At 57.3% G+C, this 18,449-nt stretch overlaps 8 protein-coding genes across 8 annotated transcripts; 3 read left to right on the top strand and 5 right to left on the bottom strand.

Moving 5' to 3' along the window:
• Positions 1-343: 343 nt before the first annotated feature.
• Positions 344-1,399, bottom strand: F5144DRAFT_305879 (uncharacterized protein). Its single transcript, XM_066783922.1, has one exon. It carries the CDS (start codon positions 1,175-1,177, stop codon positions 566-568), a length of 612 nt encoding a protein of 203 aa, XP_066641740.1. The 5' UTR covers positions 1,178-1,399; the 3' UTR covers positions 344-565.
• Positions 1,307-2,217, top strand: F5144DRAFT_305821 (uncharacterized protein). Its single transcript, XM_066783921.1, has one exon. The coding sequence runs from the start codon at positions 1,436-1,438 to the stop codon at positions 2,195-2,197; it is 762 nt and encodes a 253-aa protein (XP_066641741.1). The 5' UTR covers positions 1,307-1,435; the 3' UTR covers positions 2,198-2,217.
• A 581-nt stretch (positions 2,218-2,798) lies between these two features.
• F5144DRAFT_594391 (uncharacterized protein) lies at positions 2,799-3,347 on the bottom strand (the record flags this gene model as incomplete). The annotated part of the gene is made up of 3 exons (XM_066790570.1): positions 2,799-2,906; positions 2,959-3,179; positions 3,281-3,347. 3 exons carry the CDS (start codon positions 3,345-3,347, stop codon positions 2,799-2,801), a joined length of 396 nt encoding a protein of 131 aa, XP_066641742.1.
• A 740-nt stretch (positions 3,348-4,087) lies between these two features.
• F5144DRAFT_494633 (glycoside hydrolase family 35 protein) lies at positions 4,088-7,863 on the bottom strand (the record flags this gene model as incomplete). Its single annotated transcript, XM_066786045.1, has 8 exons — positions 4,088-4,320; positions 4,579-5,754; positions 5,823-6,420; positions 6,471-6,539; positions 6,587-7,004; positions 7,069-7,158; positions 7,215-7,311; positions 7,407-7,863. The coding sequence occupies 8 exons, from the start codon at positions 7,861-7,863 to the stop codon at positions 4,088-4,090; spliced, it is 3,138 nt and encodes a 1,045-aa protein (XP_066641743.1).
• Positions 7,864-8,962: 1,099 nt separating this feature from the next.
• F5144DRAFT_549672 (uncharacterized protein) lies at positions 8,963-10,618 on the bottom strand (the record flags this gene model as incomplete). Its single annotated transcript, XM_066787596.1, has 2 exons — positions 8,963-10,229; positions 10,374-10,618. The coding sequence occupies 2 exons, from the start codon at positions 10,616-10,618 to the stop codon at positions 8,963-8,965; spliced, it is 1,512 nt and encodes a 503-aa protein (XP_066641744.1).
• A 311-nt stretch (positions 10,619-10,929) lies between these two features.
• On the bottom strand, positions 10,930-12,219 carry F5144DRAFT_578768 (uncharacterized protein). Its single transcript, XM_066789278.1, has 4 exons — positions 11,646-12,219; positions 11,553-11,590; positions 11,395-11,460; positions 10,930-11,316 (listed from the first exon to the last, which is right to left on the bottom strand). The coding sequence occupies exons 1-4, from the start codon at positions 11,911-11,913 to the stop codon at positions 11,200-11,202; spliced, it is 489 nt and encodes a 162-aa protein (XP_066641745.1). The 5' UTR covers positions 11,914-12,219; the 3' UTR covers positions 10,930-11,199.
• On the top strand, positions 12,220-13,198 carry F5144DRAFT_578769 (thioredoxin-like protein). The gene is made up of 3 exons (XM_066789279.1): positions 12,220-12,329; positions 12,436-12,765; positions 12,920-13,198. The coding sequence occupies exons 1-3, from the start codon at positions 12,318-12,320 to the stop codon at positions 13,001-13,003; spliced, it is 426 nt and encodes a 141-aa protein (XP_066641746.1). The 5' UTR covers positions 12,220-12,317; the 3' UTR covers positions 13,004-13,198.
• Positions 13,199-13,935: 737 nt separating this feature from the next.
• Positions 13,936-16,723, top strand: F5144DRAFT_654653 (uncharacterized protein; the record flags this gene model as incomplete). Its single annotated transcript, XM_066793106.1, has 3 exons — positions 13,936-14,272; positions 14,356-15,986; positions 16,146-16,723. The coding sequence occupies 3 exons, from the start codon at positions 13,936-13,938 to the stop codon at positions 16,587-16,589; spliced, it is 2,412 nt and encodes an 803-aa protein (XP_066641747.1). The 3' UTR covers positions 16,590-16,723.
• Positions 16,724-18,449: the final 1,726 nt, after the last annotated feature.

The raw sequence follows: 18,449 nt of genomic DNA on the forward strand, positions 1-18,449 counted from the left end.
CGCTGGAACAAGTCGTGCATTTGATGGCTAATACCCAATTTAGAACCTGCCAATCATGATTCCAGGAGGCTTTCCTCTTCAAAGAAAAACCTCGAGGGGGCTTTTGGGTCCCATGAGCAGATGCCACGCGGTCGCGAAATGAGCTCCTCTTTGCCACGTCCCTGGCGCAGCAGAAATCCTGGGGATCGGGAGACATGGAGGCGGTGAGGGGACGACAACTCGACCGAACTGTTCGCGCATGCTTTACGATCGCTGGGGTTGCTTATCGTAACTAGTGTCTCCTGCTCCGCTGCGCCCTGTTTGCGATCTACTCTAACCGTTGGGCGAGGCCAGGCCATCGAGGTATGTGTAGTTGGAGAGTGGATTTTCCCCAGGTTTTGCCCAGTTGTTGCCCGTTCACAACGGGTCGAGATGGCCGCGGGCCCAGGTCGGAGTCTATGCGCCTGGAGGGCAAGAGGGGGCAAACCCACTGATGCGCAGGCTGGGAACAGGATGCTCCAGGGCTGGTTCTGGGCTGGGCACTGCGGGACGTGCGCGGGGTGCACAGATCAGCAGCCCCGCTTGCTCAACGCCCCACCTGCTTCCAGCTGCCCAGACTTTTTCGGTGTCTGGGCGGTGGGGTTTGAAGGATGTTTCTGCTGTTTTTTGCAGTTTTCATGACGTCGACGTGGTCGATTTCTGCGCGCCGCTTCTGGTGATCGATGTGATGGGAGCGGCGCTGGTTTACCCCTTTTGAACTCGATGACGGTTTCAGGAGCAGGAACGTGGCTCTTTGTGTGTCAGAAACAACAATTCGTGTGGCTGTCTTGTTGGCGCAAGAGTTATTGTTTTTCCTGCCGCCGTGGTTGCCGTTACGGTTACGGCTGCTGATGTGCTGATGAAGTGGCTTTGTCTGCCATGGGAACACGATGCCAGCTCCGATCTCCGAGTAAATTACTGCGCATACGCCTTCGGGCCCTGACTCTGGGCCGGCCCTAACTTTCCTGCAGCATGGCTGAGAGGGTGTGCAGCTAAAACACAGGTCACACACCCGGTCTTGCCATTTCTGGTCGGCCACACGCCAATATTCACCCGATCCCATTCGATTCTCTCTCTTCCCCATTTCAATCCCTGGTCCCTGGACGCCTGGAACCCTGCAAGGTACCACATTTCCGTCATATCTGACGATCGGACCCATCGGCCCAGAACTTTGTCATCAGGCACAAAGGCTCCGGGACATGCGGGGACCTGCAGGACCTGCTTTTGCTTACTTCGTATAATACACTCCCGACCCCTTCCGGCTTTGGATTTGCCTAGCCCTCAGTTCTTCACATCACCAACAGAGCCATGAAGCATATCTGGTCCAACTCGAACCGGCAACAGTCGACTACCAACTACACCCAATAGTATTCCTTCGACGACCAAACAACTTTAAAAGTCCATACGTCCCCGCGTGATGTTGTGCGGCATCCAACCCAGCCCAACCCATCACTGTCACCACAGCATCCTCCGCAGCTTCCGGAGTCATAAGAACCTCAGAAGTCGCAAGGGCAGCACCGCAGACTCTCTCAGTAGCCAAGAAGACATGCACCACCACCACAGGCACGTCCCGAGCGACGCCAGCTCGCAGGGTCGGCCCTCGCTCGACTCAACGAGCTCCCGCAGGACCGACCTCTCTATCGACTGGGACCCCCTCCGGCTGCACCCATCTCTTACTTCGGGCCCGTCTCCGCCGCTCCAAGATGCCTTCAGCGATAGCACCTCTAGGCCGTACCAGCCGCATGAGCTACGACACGCCCGCTCCAGCCAGGCTCTCCGCCGGCCATCAACCTCCCACCACCAACCGACTCAAAGCACCGTCATCTATGGTGGTTTCGACTTTGGCTTCAACAATGGCCCTACCCCGGTCATGAGCAAAGCCACCGCCTTTGCCGCTTCCGCCGGCGACAACATGAGGAGAGCTCCCTCCCCGACGCCCAGCGACGCCAGCAGCGACAGCAGCTTCAGCATGAGTGAGCCTTCGGACGAGGAAATGGGTCTCAGCCTCGGCCTGGCCCCTGCGCCCGCACTCAGGTCGCGACCCCGTCCCCGGCCGAGCCATGATGACGCCGACGCAGCCGAGTCCTTCATCCGGCGCGGCGGGTGGAAGCGCCGGGGTATCGTCTTTGTCAACTCGGGTTTTGAGTTGGCCGGAGAGGACGAGACTTTTGAGATCTGAGCTTTGATCTCGCCATTCTACTCTTCTGCGGTTGTTTTTTTTACTCTATCTTGTTTAATGGGTTGGCGGTGGTGAGCGTTGCATTGCATTGGCTGGTACAGCCGGTATTGGGATTTCCTTTTGAGATACCTCTTGGGTTTACTGGGAGGATGGACGGATCCCGCATTATGGATGGATTGGATGGAAATTGGACCTGGGACCTGGACCTGGATACGGACACGGACACGGCCGGTGTACGCATTCCCTATGTTTTTGGCATTTGCCGGAGTCACGGAAGGGAGCATACACTACGATACCACTATTTCTTTGCCTTATCTTCGCATGTCACATAGCTAGGAGTCGGGTCGCATGCAGCGCTGGCGAAACACACAAGAGTAACAGCACTCGAAACAAATCTGAACTCAAAACTTGGAAGTGTCAACCTCCATCCCGCTCCTTCCCATCCTTCCAATCATCTTGTGACCTGACCCTCTTGCCCCCTCGGGCCAAATCAATACCCCGGGTGTTCGCCTGACCTCTTACGTTCCGATGGCTTATCTTCATTGCCCAGTCCAGACTCAGAGCTATGCTCTCATCCGATGTTTTAGCAATCCTTAGACCCTTAGACCCTGCGGTATTTGCCGCTGCACAATGGTTCTCGGAATCTGGTGATCCTTGGCGCTGCCTGCTTGTAAGTCTCAATCAGGTTTAGCCTCCTTGCTCCCTTGCCCTTGCCAATGTAACCTTTCCACGCTGCTTCCCCTTCCATTTCCCTTTCCCACCCCGGGACTTTGGACCTTTCCAGCTTTCCAAGCTGCCACCCCCGCCTTTTCTGCGCATCCCTTGCAGCCCTTCTTCAACGTGCTCAGCTCGTCACGTCGTATTAGCCATGAAGGCTGGTTGCAATTGACGGTCACGCGTGGCAACGCAGAAATTGCAAGCCAGCGCCCGTTCTGCCGCTGATAAATCTTGCCTTGTTTTCTGCTCTTGAGGGTGCCCGGCACTCCGGATCTTTCGCAATACGATTCGGGGCTGTGAGGTCCTTCCTTGGCTTTCATCACCAAATATTGCTCCGCTGACACACAAACCATCCCATCCCACCACCGTTCGGGGTGACTCGGCATCCAGCTCGACAGCGGTGAGCCCAACAAAGGTTCACGGTGTGCATCATGTCTCACCCAGCACGCTCAGGTCAAAGAAGCCAGCGGGTTCCTTCATTTCCCCTTTCCCGTTCTCACGCGCCAAGCCGAGCAAACTCGCAGCCTTGGTTCTCACATCCGCCACTGCCGCCCCGGCTCCCCACATTCGGGTCAGGCACAGTGACCAAATGGGTAGCCCGGTAGCCCGGTTGCCCGGGCTGGGTCGCTGGGTTTGTCGCTGGGTTTGCTGGTGACCAATGTCTCTTCTGCTCTGCAACGCCTCCCCCGCCCCCGCAGCCCTCCGACCCCGGCACATTGACCTCCCGCGAGAGCGAGATGATGACGAGCAGCGAAAAAGCCACCAAGGCCCGGCCAAGCTTAGCGGCCAGCCAGACAGGGCACAGCGACAACCGAGAGTGCCCCGTAGTGAGCCGAAACACGATGTTTCTTATTTTCGGCTTGGGCAACAGCGAACTAACTGGGTCCGGGGTCAAGTGACTGCCTCACCGCAAATATTAACCCCATCCAAAAGGCTAACTAGACCTGTTCCTGTCTTGCCGCGCAGAATACCCCTCTCAGGTCTTCAGTCTAAGCATGCAGGTACGCGGGCTACTGCAAGCCAAAAAACTGCACGACGTACCGGATTGGGAGCGACGCGACCCCGCCGGAGACCAAACCGGAAGGACGAAAAGGGGAAATCTCTGACTGTTTCTACACCACTAACTAATCAAAAATAGCTTGGAAGTGCAGGAAAGGGAATCATTTAACTAGTTTAGTACGCCCCGGGCCTTGCCGTCCACGCCGGTGCCGCTACGTTGATAACCGGCTGCCGACCCGTCAGCACTGGCGTCCCGGCCTTTAGTTCGAGCGAGGAGAGACGGGCTCCGCCGGGCTGCGTTGCCCAAATGGCGATGGCGATCGTGTTGGTCCCGTGGTAGTTGAGGATGCCCTCGGGCACGGGAAAGGACGTCTGCGGGCCGATGTGGCTGATGTAGCGGCCGAATTCTATCGGCAGGTGTCTGTTAGTATTGGGATATGTCTGACGGGTCAGGTGGTACAGCGGCGGATTAGGTGAGATGAGGTATGTTGAAGGATGTAGGTTCCCGTGCATATGCGATGCATGTCTCGGGGGTACGGCGAATTCAGTTGTGAAATCTCCTTGAGACAAAAGCATCAATCACTCAAGGAAGGACGGGGGTGTGCGTGTGAGAGAGAGTGTGAGAGAGTGTATGTGAGCGAGAGAGAGAGGGAGAGAGAACTTACGGAAGCCATTCACCCACAACATCGCCCGGTACTTCCCAGATCCCCCGCTGGCGTCAATCGCGGGAAACTCGAAACTCAACGGCACATCCCACGTCTCTCCCGGAATATCCAGCGTCATCTCGGCCCTCCAGAACCCCACCCCGGGCTCATCAATCCCATCCAGCGGACTCCTCCCCTCCACAAACCCCCCCTCCCCCTCCGGCACACCAGGCTGGTGATAGCCCATCCGCTCCGCAAACAACCCGCCCTCATTCAACGGCCCCCTCACCTTATCCACATAATCCTCCCCGCCCAAATTCCCCGTCACCTTCCACCTCACCTCGGGCGCCTCCCCCCCACCCCCCATCCCAAACCTCCAATCCATAATCCCCCTCGGCGCCTTCATCTCATCCCCCCCCACCAACCCATTCAACCCATTCCCCATATTATCCACCAACACCGTCAACACATACTCCGCCCCGGGCACCAACCTCACCGCCCACTCCTCCCGCCGCCACGACGCGCTCCTATTCCCCGCCCACCCCCCTCCCCCACCATCCCCATCCCCGGACGACGGCAACACCGTCCCATTCAACCACGCCACCATCGCGAACCCCACCCCGCCCTGCGTCTGCATCGCCAAGCTTGTCTCCCCACCACGCGCCGTGAAGTGCCCCCGGTACAGCAGCGCGCCGCCCGCGTGGAAGGTGTAATCCGACGCGAAGAGGGAGGTCGGCGTGGAGGGCGTTTGCAGGTAGGTGTTGTTGGTGGTGGTGTGGTTGGCGGCGGGCCAGGCGGCGTCGGAGTAGGACGGGTGGAGCTCGGGGAGCGTGTTGAGGTAGCGCCAGGGGAGGGTGGAGAGGGTGGGGAGGGGCGGGGTGAAGTGGGGGAGGTCGGTGCGCGCGAGCCAGTTGTTGGTGGAGGCGCTGAGGGGGGAGGCCGGGTTGAGGGTGTGGGGGGTGGGCGTGGTGTTGATGGTGAGGGTGAGGGCGGAGAGGGGCACGCCGATGATTTCGAGGAGGGTGGTGGGGGTGTTGCGCGAGAGGTCCAGTGCGTCGCTTTGGTTGAAGTCGGCGCGGATGGTGAGCGTGCCGTCGGGGGTGAGGGCGGCCGAGCGGATTAGGTAGCCGCCCCGGATTATAAGGGGCGTGTGGCCGGGGAGGTCGGTCACCCAGTATTTGTAGGCGGCTTCTCGGGCTAGGTGGGTGATGTAGGGGTTAGTTGGGAGTGTGCTGTTGGTGTTGGCATGGTTGGGGTGAACTCACGGATGAGGTAGATGTAGAGATTGCCGGCGCGGATGTACTGCTCCTCCTTGTCTGTCACCGTCCACTGCGCGTACAGGTGCGGACCCTCCTGCTTGGTTTTGACGTTGGGGCTGGTTTTCGTGAACATGCCGATGGCAGTCCGCTTCATCAGCAGCTCGTGTGTCTCGCCCATCCCGCCGTACAATATGAGGACGGTCTGGTCTTCGTATTCTTGCCAGGTAAAGATCTCGGCCGTGCAGTACACCAGTGTGGTATTCCCCACAGGGTAGTCGGTTACGTGGATCCTCGTGTCGCGGCCGGGCATGGTCAGGCTGCCGCCGAGGTGCGGGACAGTGATCACGCCCTTGGACGTGGGCAGCTTTATGGTGTAGCTGACCGGGCTTGCTTCCTTGAACGCGGTTTTGCGGGTGAAGTAGAACGAGCCCTTGGGTCCGACGACGGCGGTCACTGTGATGTCTTTGTTGGGGGTGTAGAAGCCCGCCGAGGGCTGGAGGTCAGGGGTGGCCTCGAGGTACCCCGGGGACACCTTGAAGAACTGGGCTTGGAGTTTAAGCTCCGAGTACTTTTCCCGGGTGATGGTGCGGTCTTCGGCAATGGCCTGCTTGTGGTTAGGGGCAGAACATGTATGTTGGAGAGAAAGGGCCATACAGCAGCAGAGTCGTAAGAAGTGTATCCACGGTCGTAACCCATGTTTCCCCAATTGGTGCCTCCGTATATCTATCCGTGTTAGCCATAATCTAGAGCTTCTTTGGGGGAAGTCCTACCATGTTGATGTTAAAAATCTTGACGCCGGCAGCAAAGTTGTTCTTGTAAAAGACCCGGGACTGCTCGTGGTTGAACCTCTCCGCACAGCGAGCGAACCCGGAGCCGCCCCAGTAGTCCGTCGCGCCCCCTTGAAACTCCGGGATTGCGTACGGCGTCGATGGACTGATGTTGAGGTGCATGGAATACAGACTCTCCCGAAGCGAGCCCCGATCCCATGCCATATCATCGCAGTCGTCGTCAAGGGGGTACAGGTCCTGGCCGTACAAGTCAACCTGGCCCACGCCGGTCCCAGGCGCATTATGCCCTCCGTTCCAAGCGTCGTTGTTGATGAAAGGTACCACGATTCCTGCTTTACGGGCCTGGTTCTCCACGTATTGCATGTATCCGGGGTCCGGGAAGTTGAATCCGATCAGCGTTCTCGAGACACTACACTTGTTAGTCTCTGTCATCGCAGCTCAACCGTCAACATATGGGTACCTACCTGTATTCGCTCTCCGGTTGATACAATATTACCTTTCCCCCGTTGTTGATCTGAGCCTTGGCGATGATAGCCCCAATGTTCGCCGCATAACTATCCGCGCGTCAGCCAGCAGCCCTCACAACACCTCCAAGCTAGGAACCACTTACTTATCCGTCGCCGCCAAATAATCCACATCCGCAGTCCTCGGATGGCCCTTCAATCTCTGAATCCACCCAGGCAGCCCACCGCCAGTAAAGTCCCCATCTACACCCCCCCCTGGTCAGTCACTGAACCCACCCCGAACCAACCCCTCTCCCGCAAAGGTCAACAGAACAGAAAAGGAAAAAGAAAACACTCACTAACGTACGGCCCGGGCCTCGCCACCAACCAAACCCCAACCTCCCGCGCCACCTCCAAAAACCCCCCCAGATCAAACACCCCCTCCGCGCGAAAATCCCCGGGCTTGCCCTCGAGCAGCGCCCACGGCACGCTGAAGGACACGGTGTTGAGCCCCAGCGCCTTGGTCTTCTCGAGCACGTCGCGCCACAGCGAGGGTACCGGCAGCCGGAAGGGGTGGAACTCGCCGCCGAAGAGCAGGAAGCGCTCGCCGAGGAGGGTGAGCGAGGTGTTGTCCCAGGTGGGGGGGGCGTAGGTTAGGGGGTTGCGTTTGGTGATGGTGGTGGTGGTTGAGGGGGGTGGGGGCTTGGGGTCGAGGGCTTTGGGGTCGAAGGTCTTGGAGTTGAAGGGAGGGGAGGGGGGTAGGGCGGTGGTCCCTATTGTGAGGGCCGCTGCGAGGAGAGTGGGGAGGAGTCTCATGTTGGTGGTGGTGAGGGTGGGATGGGAGTTGGGAAGGGGAGGAAAGAAGAGACAGAAACTTGGGAGGGCTGGAAGATTGGCTGGGGCATGGTGGCGGTTTAGTACTTCGGAAATTGGTCACCGGGACGGGTTGCTGGTACAAAGGCTAATGGTGTAACTGGTCCCGTGTCGCGTGGTTGAGGTTTGATGGCAAGGCGGCATGCTCACATGGCGGACTTTGCGTGCCTGGTAGCGTGGATGCCGTTTCAGAATAAATCGTTCCTTGGGATCGTACTCTAGAAGTGTTTGCCTTGCGAAACACTCAACTGCGTGCCGTGGGACGGGTCGAGGTTTGTTTGACTGACCCCTGACTATCAATGGGCTTGCTTACTTTAGCAACACGGCCCGCCCGGGACAAAGAACACCAGCCGCCCCTACTCGACGCTGTTATTTTAGAGGACGGAACATCAATGAACTACCTGAGGGCTTCCCGGTTCTCCCACAGGTACCGTTTCTTGCGCAAAATAGCAGTGATATGTCGAGATCCGCGGAAGTCTATATCGGGTCACGGACTGGACGTTACCGTTAGACTTGTTCGAGTACCGTCCTCCTCGATTGTCCTATCAGTCTATGCCGAGGTTCTCATGCGACGCTGTCCCAAATTCCACTCCCAAGGTAAGAGATTGTGGTTGTGGGACGTGGTCCCGTGAGACTTCATCGGACACAGCGAGAACACAGAGCACAGATCGGTTCTCCAAAGTCCCAATGCAGGGCGCTTTCATGAAATGAAGCAGTGCTCCGTAGAAGTGGCTTTCGGATCCGTACCTAATACGAACCCATGCGCAGGGGCGAATGTAGGCGATAAAGCCCGCTCTGCAATTTGGGTGTAGGTACAATTCCAAGTGGCACTGCAATCATGAGTGTAAGCGGTAGGTCTGGGTAAATCTGCAATTCCGTGGGTAGATGTCGTAAACCGAGATTATGAACGATTCTCTAACTCTAACTCCAAATACTAAGGCTCCAGGACATCCGAACCGGCGGACAGGCGGTCTAGTGTTACCAGCGCCGTTTTATACAACCCTCCGTCGCAGATAACCCAGCGGCCCAAGGATAGAATTACTCAAGCGAGCTTGACGTCGAACGAGTCAGTTTCCCAGCCCACATCAGACGCAGCCGGAGTCGGGTTCCCCGAGCCGCGGATGCTCAGCGCCACGTGGTTCGCGATCTTCGCCGGCTGCTGCTTGCATCGCGTGCTCTCTTCATCGCTCGACTGCGCAGCCTCCTCCGGCCACGCATTGGCAGGAACCATGTCCACGGGCTGGCCATCCCGCTTCCACACCCGGGCGTCCTTCATGACGAAGTTGACCTTCCGAAACGCCTTGGCATCCTTCCGCGGGTCGGTGTCCAGGGCGACAATGTCGGCTCGGTTGCCCTCGTCCCACCACCCGAATCGGAACCCCGAGGCGTCACCACCGCAGGCATGCCACCCAGTATGCGTGGCCGCGACCAGGACATCCTCGACCGGAACGCCCGCCTCGATCATGATCTCCATCTCCCTGCAGTTCAGCCCATGGTTGAAAACGCCGGTATCACCGCCTGCGGCGACCCTCACACCCTTCTCGAACGCCGTCTTGACGGCGGCCTTGCACTTGCTGTACTTCTCCTCATCAAACCCTTCCTCGGCCGTCGCGAGCGTAGGCACCCAAATCGTCCCCTTGCTGACCATCTCCCCCATCATCGCCTCCATACACCCATCCCGATCAGCAAACACATGCTCCACCGTCGTGACGCCCGCCCTCGCAGCCATCAGCGCGGTGCTCGTCTCCGCCGCGTGCGCAGCGACCGGAATATCCGCCAACTTGGCCTCCACGACAATCGCATCCATCTCCTCCTGCGAAAACAGCACCATCGCGGGATTCCTCTCCCTCCGATCGGGCGGAAACAGCACCGTGCCCCCCGGCCCTTGCACATCCGGCGGGAAGCGCATGACCCGCCTCCGATAATCCGCATAAAACTTGACCACATCCGCCCCCTCCCCGACCCTCCTCCTCACGCCCCCCCTCACCGCCCACACCCCATCCACCAAATCCGCCGCGCGGGGCAAGCTCAACCCCAACGGCCCGCCACGCGCCAGCTTACTCTCCGTGCGGATCTCGTACCCGCCGGAGCTGGCGAGCGCCTCGGTGGCGACGAAGAGGCGGGGACCCGGGGTCAGGCCGCGGTTGACACAGTCGCGGAAGTTGGCGTCGGCGTTGCCGAGGGCTTCGGTGCCTAGGTCGCGGTAGGTCGTGTAGCCGGCCATGAGGCCCGCGCGGGCGTGGTTGGTGGCGCGCACGATGCGCTCGACGGCGGACTCGTCGCGCATTTGTACTGAGTGGTAGCGGTCGCTGTTGTGGGGGGGGGAGGGGGTTAGTTGGGGTTTGGGGCTTGGGAGGGGGGGGTGGAGGTGACGGAGGGAGGGTTGGTAAAGTGGGTGGGGGTGTGGGGCAGATGAGGGTTGGGGGTAAGTGAGGGTTGGGGGGGTTGTTTACCTGTCTGAGTGGAGGAAGATGTGGGTGTGCGAGTCGACGAAACCGGGGAACACAACTTTGCCGCGGAGGTCGATGTCACGATTTGACAAGGGGGCAGTGAGATCCGGTGTGTTCCGGTGATGGAGGCGGACAATGGCACCAGTCAGGGTGTTGACCTCGACGGAGACATTCTCGAGAAACGCTTTCTGAATAGGATCGAAGAGGAGTGAGGTGTGGACGGTGAGGATGCTACGATGGGGAGACATGATTGGTTCTTCTGCGAGTGAGGGAGCAATTGATGCAAAGGGAGTATATTCGAAGTTGTGGGCGGGTTCAGGCGTTGTTTGAGTAGCACTCTCGACGACGGCTGGTGCGGGTGGAGGGATATCGGTCGAAGTCATATTTGTTGTTGTGATTCTAGCTCAGGTAAAGGGAGGTAACTGATAGGTGCTTGTTTAGCTAGCGATGATGACGTTGACAACAGCGCTGAGTTGGCTCGATAAAGAAGGCACACGTTGCTCAATTAATTGAAAGGTCTCATTTGGCAAGTTAGGACGGGACTGGGAATAACACAGACCAGGGGAATTCGTTTCCTTTGTATTTTCTATGGCACAGGAAAGAGCACCCTGAAGGATGCAGCTGTTAGCGTTGGGGGCCGAAGCACCTTGATGACTAACAACCTCGCCAACCAAACATGGAATGAATGGCTGGCTGACGCAAGCCTCTTTCCTCACCGGCGGTCATTTTTCCCTTCTTCGGCTCATCACGGCAAAGCGGTGAGTGAGCCATGAATGACCAATCAATCATGCGAAGGTTTAATTTCATCATTGTAACTCAATTGATGGCATTACATTTTCTTCCCGGGCATGTTCTCGCCCTTTTTCTTCAAGACCGCCTCGTCCTCTGCCTGCAGCTCAGCGTCGATCTTGGCGCCTCTTGAGGGCTCGTTTCCGTGTACCTTGGCCTGCACGCAAAGGTCATGGAGTCAGCAATTGAGAGATGCCTTTATTTTGTTTAGCAAGTGTAGCATATTTTCTCTTACCGGAAGTGTTAGGTCCTGCTTGTGTAGTGACGTCTCCTGGGACTCTTCTTTTTGTTCATCGGACACCTTGACGTCATCATCCATTGTTAGTCCACCATCGCAGTGCAAGGGTCTTCTCTTCGCTAGACCAGCATAGCCGGTTGTCAGGAGCATCTCACCTCAGCGGCTGCTCGGTTGGAGAGTGATCTCTGATCCTCTGGTATCTTGTTAGCTATCATTTATTTTTTAGCATTGAGGAGGTCTAGGCCTACTTGGGTCATTTTGAAGGTGTGCGTTGGCTGGACCCTCATGATAGCGGGTTCCCGAGCCCGTCTCAGAGGCCTTGGCATTGCGCCGGTCGCCAGCCTCATACACCTGGGAGTTCCCGACGTTTGACTGCATTGTGATATTTCGATGGCTCAAAGTTACAAGGAGAATTGATGAGTTGATGAATTGGTTTGACTTTTGAGAAGCAGTGAATCTGCACCACCTCTTGCTTTTGTAGATGAGATGGATGATAGTTCTCCAACTCGACGTCATCACCCCCACCACAGATCAAGCACGAGTTGTGGAGAAGGACGATAGATTTGCTTACACCTCCACATGTTCGTCCCCTTGCCAAAACTCTGCTCTACTTGGTTCGTTGACCCTGACGGAGGTGTACTTAGAGAACGTCATAGATATACGAGTCATGGGTGATATTTCTTGATGAGTTTTGGGCGAAATGAATGACTCGGGAAAGCACTTATTCAGGGATTAGTTGTGTGGCACTGAAACCCACGACGGCAAGTGGAGCCGCATGGCCCAAGCTCCGTTGTGCTCCACTGAATATGCGATTCAATTCAACATCGCTTCATCCGTTTGCTGCAAAACAAGCAAGAACCCCAAAATCCATCAAAACCACAGAGCCATAATTCACAATCTACGCCAAATAACCACCCAAAATGTTTCGATTCGTAAGACCCACCATTCCACGCCCCTCAATCAACCCAACCCCCCTAAAACAACCATAACAACCCCCCCTCCCCCTCCCTCTCACGATGACTAATCCAACCCAACCAGCACAAACCCCTCGACATCATCACGCTCTTCCACAAGGCGAGCTCCCCGGTCTCCGTCCGCGTAGCGGCCGCGCTGCGGCAGGCGTCGGCGGCGGCGTCGGAGACGGCCACCGAGGACCAGGCCAGCGACCACACGGCGCAGTCCAACGCCGTGCGCCGCCCCGAGTTCAAGCTCGACATCACCGAGGCCCCGCCCACCGCCGACCAGCTTCGCACTATCTTGGATTATGTCGGCAAGGCGAGGGTTGGGTCGATCGTGAAGGGGGCGGATGATCAGGAGGAGGCGCTGAGGCGGTTCGCGGAGAATGTGGAGAGCTTGCAGAGGCCTGTGGTATGTTTTTTTTTTTTTTTTTTCCTTTTTCTTTTTTCCCGGGGTTTTTTTTTTGGTAGACTTAGACTGGGATTTGGACGTTTGTTGTAGTTTAGGTTTATTACTTATTGTTGTGTATTGGCGTGTTGTGGGCGTGGCTAATCAGTTGGTACAGGCTGTTGACTGGAACAATGGGAAAGTGGCGGCTGGAGAGAATGAGTCCGAGATTCTGAAGATGCTCAACGATTTGCCCAAATGAGTTAGCTGAATACAACAAGCCTGCATGGCTGTTTTATTCTGCTTGGGGGGCAAATTGTCTTGTTGCTGTTTGTTTACTAAGGGCTCTCTTGGCGGAAAATGTCGACCGTTTGCTCTACGCTGTGGCGTGCGTCTCTACTCATTGTACCAATTACCAGAAGTCAGTGCGCTGAATTAAAACATTCTACCACACCTACCCTACTGTTCGAAATGCCGTGCTATCTCCGCTGCCTCTGTTCGGTGAAGGCAGGGCATGGGGCAGCAAGTGGCTGCCGTGGCAGCGGAAGGGTGTGGATCCATATGCATGTGTCTTCTGTTCGGTCTACTTTCGGTTCTCGGTGAATAGCAAGAAGGCGCTGGGGCAGCAAGTGGCCGCTGCAGTTGCTGCGGCAGCGGAAGGGTGTGGATCCATATGAATGTGTCTTCTGCCAGGTCTACCTAGGTTCTGGTGAACAGAAAGAAGGCGCTGGGTCAGGTCATTTGTTCGGATACAGTACAGAGCCGTGAACCGCCTTCAGCAGTCTCCTGATAGTCTGCCAGGGCGCCCGGTCTTCTGAGTGAACCTGAGTGAACCTAAAGCGCTTAACCAAGTTATGCTGTTCCGTATTCATGTAACCCGTACCAATGTGATCCATCGTATGTTCCCCCGTACACTGCTAATCAGACTGAGCATTGACCTCTGTTTCTTGCCTTCAAAACCCACTGCCATCCGAGCGACCCCATCGCCTCCTTCTTCTTCCACCACCATCGCTTTTTGGTTCTCCCTGCGCCCTCTCCTTTCTTCGCTTCCTCGCGCATTCTCCCTTTTTCTCGACCGGGTAAGTACAGTTAATCTATCCTTTTGCGCTTGCTGTTGCCCATCGTGCATGATGGGTTGAATTTGCCACTGACAGCGACTTTTCGTCAATCCTCAGCAAGATAATTTCAACCAAGATGGCCAATCCCGCCTGTGGTAAGAACGATCCCTCGGCCGCTCAGCCACCCCTCGACGATGCCTCTCGCGAGGAAATCGAGAATTGGGGCTATAGGTGGCTGACGGCTGTGGAGAACCGTCGTCGCCTCGATACGTGGGATCAACGATCCGACATTCTGGGCATCCTGCCGCCACCCGACACCGAGAACATCGCTGACTGCGACATGGCGGCCCTCGCCATTCTCCGTGGGACCCTTGAGCATTGGTACCATCACTACCAGACTCAAGCGACCCAAGACCACCTTGCCGCCAATTCCGATGGCGCTCGGAACCCATTGCCCGACCGGGCACACGACGGTACGTACGATATAAGATCTTCCTTTTTAATCGTCCTTCCGCCCCCCATCTTTTTATTCAAACTATATAACTAACTAGACTAGATGGTGAAATCAATGTCGATACGTCATCGACAAACCATCGCCTGCGTTCCACGTCGGCTCCAGTTCCGCCGCTCCCCGTGGGGCATTCGTTCGCCGCGCGCGTGGCTGGCGTGGGACCCTCGCGGCTCCCAAGCATCTCTCTTCGAGCCCCGGAACACGGCAACAACGTCGCGTCGGGCTCCAACTCGCGGGGCCATTCCCAAACCCAAGGCGAAAAGACCCCGCGCGGCTACACCCGACGCCCGTCGCCAAAGTGCTCGAACAAGGGTGCATACCTCGGGGCCCCCCCGGAGAGAGGGTTCGAGCCGTGCCATTGCGGGCGGTGCCTCCAAAAGTCCCGGAGCGTCCACGTCGGACCCATGGACCTCAGTAGTGCCTCCTCCAGCGACGCCCAGGCTGCGGTGACCGATTCTCTTTCCAAGTACGGTCATGTGGAGGATTGTCGGGTGCAGCGGTCCGCCAAAGGCATATATTACGCCTTGGGTCGCTTTGCCGCCGACGACAGCACGCACCGGGCCGTCCGGGCTTCGGGTGAACTGGCCCGTAGCCACCCAATACTCCATCGCGCCAGGGTGACATATCCTTTCTTTTCTCGATACTATCAGTATAGGATGCACTCTACCCGGGAAACAGAAAGGAGCTACCAGCTGGCTGCTCAAGGGAACCCGCCTCCTGGGATTGATGGAGATCTTCCCACGGGAAGCACACCCAGCCAGAGCACGATGCAGTTCGACGGCTACTCGGGTTCGTCTTCTCATGCCCATGGGCCTTGGAACGGATTTTACCCTCAGGAAGGCCCTCTCTTTCAGCAGGGAGACCCATTCGTGCAACAATACACGATGCCATATCCGCCCGCGAACCACAACGCGGACGCAGATGTCTCAACTCAGCGCGAGAACCGAAGAGGCGGCGCATATTCGCAGACAAAACCGCCTTCGGAGAATGAAGCCTTCGAGGACCTCACGACAACCATCCCGAGTTCAAACCATTCGTTCCATTCCTCTCACAGCTCGGCTGCGAGCACCGGTGTCACTCCTGCCATCCGGGTGCGCATCCCGGAGCCCGCACCCGTCCGCCGCACAATCGACCCGGACAGCCCTGTTCGCCAGATAACGTTCGGAAACGTGCCGCCTAATGGCGAGAAAAAGAAGAAGCCACAAGATGGGGACGAGAATCGGGGGCAGCCTGTCATTATCCCGAACCATAACAGCGTTAGGTCCGACAGCTCTGTTCGCCGGATTACCTTCGGCGACGTGGCATCAGACCCAGAGCCACAGGAGCCGCCCACCGCCATCCCGGACCATAACGAGGCCAGGCCTGACAGCCCTGTCCGGAGCGTAATCTCCAGCGACCTCAGCACCTCGAACTCCCGCGCTTCCGGATCCATCGAGCCTACGAGACCCACCCAGCCACCCGCTGCTACACGCCCGGTGATTGAGGGCAACCGCATCCCCACCTTGTCCGACGAATGGGACTCACCATTTTTCCGGCAACTCGAAGAGGCCGACTACCTTCGGTCGCGATACAACGAAGGCGAGAACGGCCGGCTCCGCGACCAAGGCGACGTCCGGCTGCTCCCCGACTATTCCGGGACGGTCATCCGCCGGCGCCCGGGACCTGAGAACGGGCGTGTATCGCCGTGGATTCCCCCCACCACCCGGACCGCCACTCCCCGTTCCACGTGGGGCGGCGGCGGCGGCGGAGTTGGGGTCGGAGCGGGGCGGAGGCGCGACCATGCGAACGGTGACGGGCAGACTTAGGAGGTTTGTGCCGCTCCTAGCGAACATCAGGTTGCGGACTTGTCCGACGGAGTGGCGAGTACGTCGGGAGAGAAGGGGACGGCTGGGTGGAAGGTCGCAGCGAAGAAAAAATCAAAGGGAAAGAAGAAGGGGGGCAAGGCCGCGGTTGTGGATGGGAATGGTGCGGCTGCTGAATCGAAAACCGATGAGGTGAAGAAGAACGGTTCAGCTGGCGAGATGAAGACCGACAGCGCCGCCGAGGTGCAGCATGATGCCAGCGTGGGGAAGGGCGCCGACACGATGGGCACCATCAAGAATCAAACAGTCGACCCGCAACCCGACAACAAAACCATCAAGAACGACCCCCGTCCACTCAACTACCGCGCCGACGCAGGCGGTTCGCTGCGAATCCCGCGTCAACGATTCAAAAAGAAGACATCTCGCGGCAGCGTGCAGGATCTCTTCAAGGACCATGACCAGGCCACACAGGAATAGGGGTCTGACGAGCCTGCGGAGACGCACGAAATGGTCGAGAACTTGGCGGATCCCGCCGTTGCTAAGCCGAGCCAGGACATGGCGAAGAAAACGGAAAAAAAGAAAAAAAATAGGAAAAGTAAAAAGGGCAAGGCCCACTCAAAAAAAGAGGGAGATGAGGAGAAAATGGTATTGTTGAGCGGGAATGTGTTTATTACGGTGTTTGTGGTTTTGATTTTGGCGTTGGGGGTCCTCCTCACATTGAGGCTCCAGATGGGTTGGGATGGATCAGGATAGAGCCGGGCTTGGAACCCAGGTTGAGAAGGATATAGTTCGTTCAGGATGCTGTCTGCTGCTATCAGTGTGGTGGTTGGATGGATATATATGCCTTGGAGGTTTGGGAATTCTAGTTTGGCTACTAAACTGATTCAGGTCATGGTTGGGAAAATGGACTTCGTTGGTCATCTATTTTAGGTCCTTAGAAGACATGGTTGTAATGTTTAGAATGTATTAACAAGTCCCGAACCACTGCATATATATGAGAACGAAGACGACTACCAAGCCGTCGGACACCAGCCTGTTCAACAGCCGACGCTACCTACGTTATCAAAACACAAGAGTAGCAAGACGCACTCTGACCGCTGGTATCACTCGCAGCATTCGCGCTTCTCATATTCAGTTTCTACAAATACATACATTCAAATCCTGGCCTGTTGGCGTCTCCTCGCTGCCCGACTCTCCTAGGGCTAGTTCTTAACAAACAGCAAGACTATTTATTATTATTCATACTCCGCTATGCCCTAGGGCGTGCCGGACCCTCTGCTATTTAGTGTACAGGAAAACCGTGCCCTCCCGGGCCGGGTGAAAAACCCCTACCAACAATCAAGGAACGATGCGTTCTGGTGAGTCTACGTATACAAAGAGAGGAGGCCTCCTGGCCTCCGAACGGGGGCGCTTCAGGCCGCCGTTTCCAGCTCGAGCCTCCTGGCCAAGCTGTACATCGGCAGCCTCCCCGAGTCCATCAGCCAGTCGAGGATCCTCCTCGCAAGCCGTGCAGTCGTGGGATTGATACCGTGTAGAACTGAGTAAAAGTCCCGTCGTGTCCGAATTCCAGTTCTCTCCCATCTTCGAGTCAACGGTGGGGCCAAACACCACACTACCAGGTGTTCGGCAGTCTCTCGTCCCTCGCCACACTCGCAGGCAGGCGTCAGAACCTCCGGGACTTCCCGTGTAAACAAGTAGTCCCGTAAGCCTATTGCTCCCGTCCGGATTTGAATGAGCAGTGAGCTTTTCGCCTTGCTGAGACCGTCATGCCTCCTTAGGGTTTCGTTCCGGAATAGCGTCTCCCGCTGATGGTCAAAGTCGTCCGCCGGCCTGGTGATTGCTCTGCCGTCCCGTTCCTTTAACCACCTCGCTCTCCAGGCCTCTTCTACTGCCTTGTCCGTGTCTATGGTTCCCCCCGTCCAGCGCATGATCGTGCCCGCGGCTCTCTCTACCGCCGTGGGCCCTTGAGGCCTCAAGGTTCGCGGTCGGCCCCTGTTGCCCCTCCTCGAGCTGAGCCTCTGCTGTATCTTGCGGCAGGCGGTAAGGATAACGCTCCCCGCCGTCTTTTTGCCGCCTTGGCCGTCGTCCAGATCGGGTTGTTGGAGTCGGTTTTCGAAATCTGCAAGCCGTTTGTTTAGGTATAAGTCCAACGGTGGTACCCACGTCTCTGTCTCAAGGTTACGGATGGGGGTAGACTTAAAGGCTCCCGCCACAATCCTCAGGCTCTTGTTCTGGACCTTCCCGAGGGCCTTGGTGATGCCTTTCTTCACCGGTTCGCCTCCCACATCCGTGGGAATGTGGAACGACGATGCGCCATAGGCCAGCGCTGACCGGATG

This window comes from Chaetomium tenue, assembly GCF_020726465.1.
Source record: "Chaetomium tenue strain MPI-SDFR-AT-0079 chromosome Unknown F5144scaffold_5, whole genome shotgun sequence".
NCBI lineage: Eukaryota > Fungi > Ascomycota > Sordariomycetes > Sordariales > Chaetomiaceae > Chaetomium > Chaetomium tenue.

What these genes read in the sequence shown, in the direction of transcription:
- F5144DRAFT_305821 (XM_066783921.1), top strand. Translation starts at nt 1,436, where the DNA reads ATGTTGTGCGGCATCCAACCCAGCCCAACCCATCACTGTCACCACAGC.
- F5144DRAFT_578768 (XM_066789278.1), bottom strand. Translation starts at nt 11,913, where the DNA reads ATGACGTCGAGTTGGAGAACTATCATCCATCTCATCTACAAAAGCAAG. An exon ending in CCAACCGAGCAGCCGCTGAG is followed by an intron (nt 11,461 to 11,552) that starts GTGAGATGCTCC and finishes GATGACGTCAAG; the next exon opens with GTGTCCGATGAACAAAAAGA. An exon ending in AGCAGGACCTAACACTTCCG is followed by an intron (nt 11,317 to 11,394) that starts GTAAGAGAAAAT and finishes CTTTGCGTGCAG; the next exon opens with GCCAAGGTACACGGAAACGA.
- F5144DRAFT_578769 (XM_066789279.1), top strand. An exon ending in AGAGCTTGCAGAGGCCTGTG is followed by an intron (nt 12,766 to 12,919) that starts GTATGTTTTTTT and finishes CAGTTGGTACAG; the next exon opens with GCTGTTGACTGGAACAATGG.
- F5144DRAFT_305879 (XM_066783922.1), bottom strand. Translation starts at nt 1,177, where the DNA reads ATGGGTCCGATCGTCAGATATGACGGAAATGTGGTACCTTGCAGGGTT.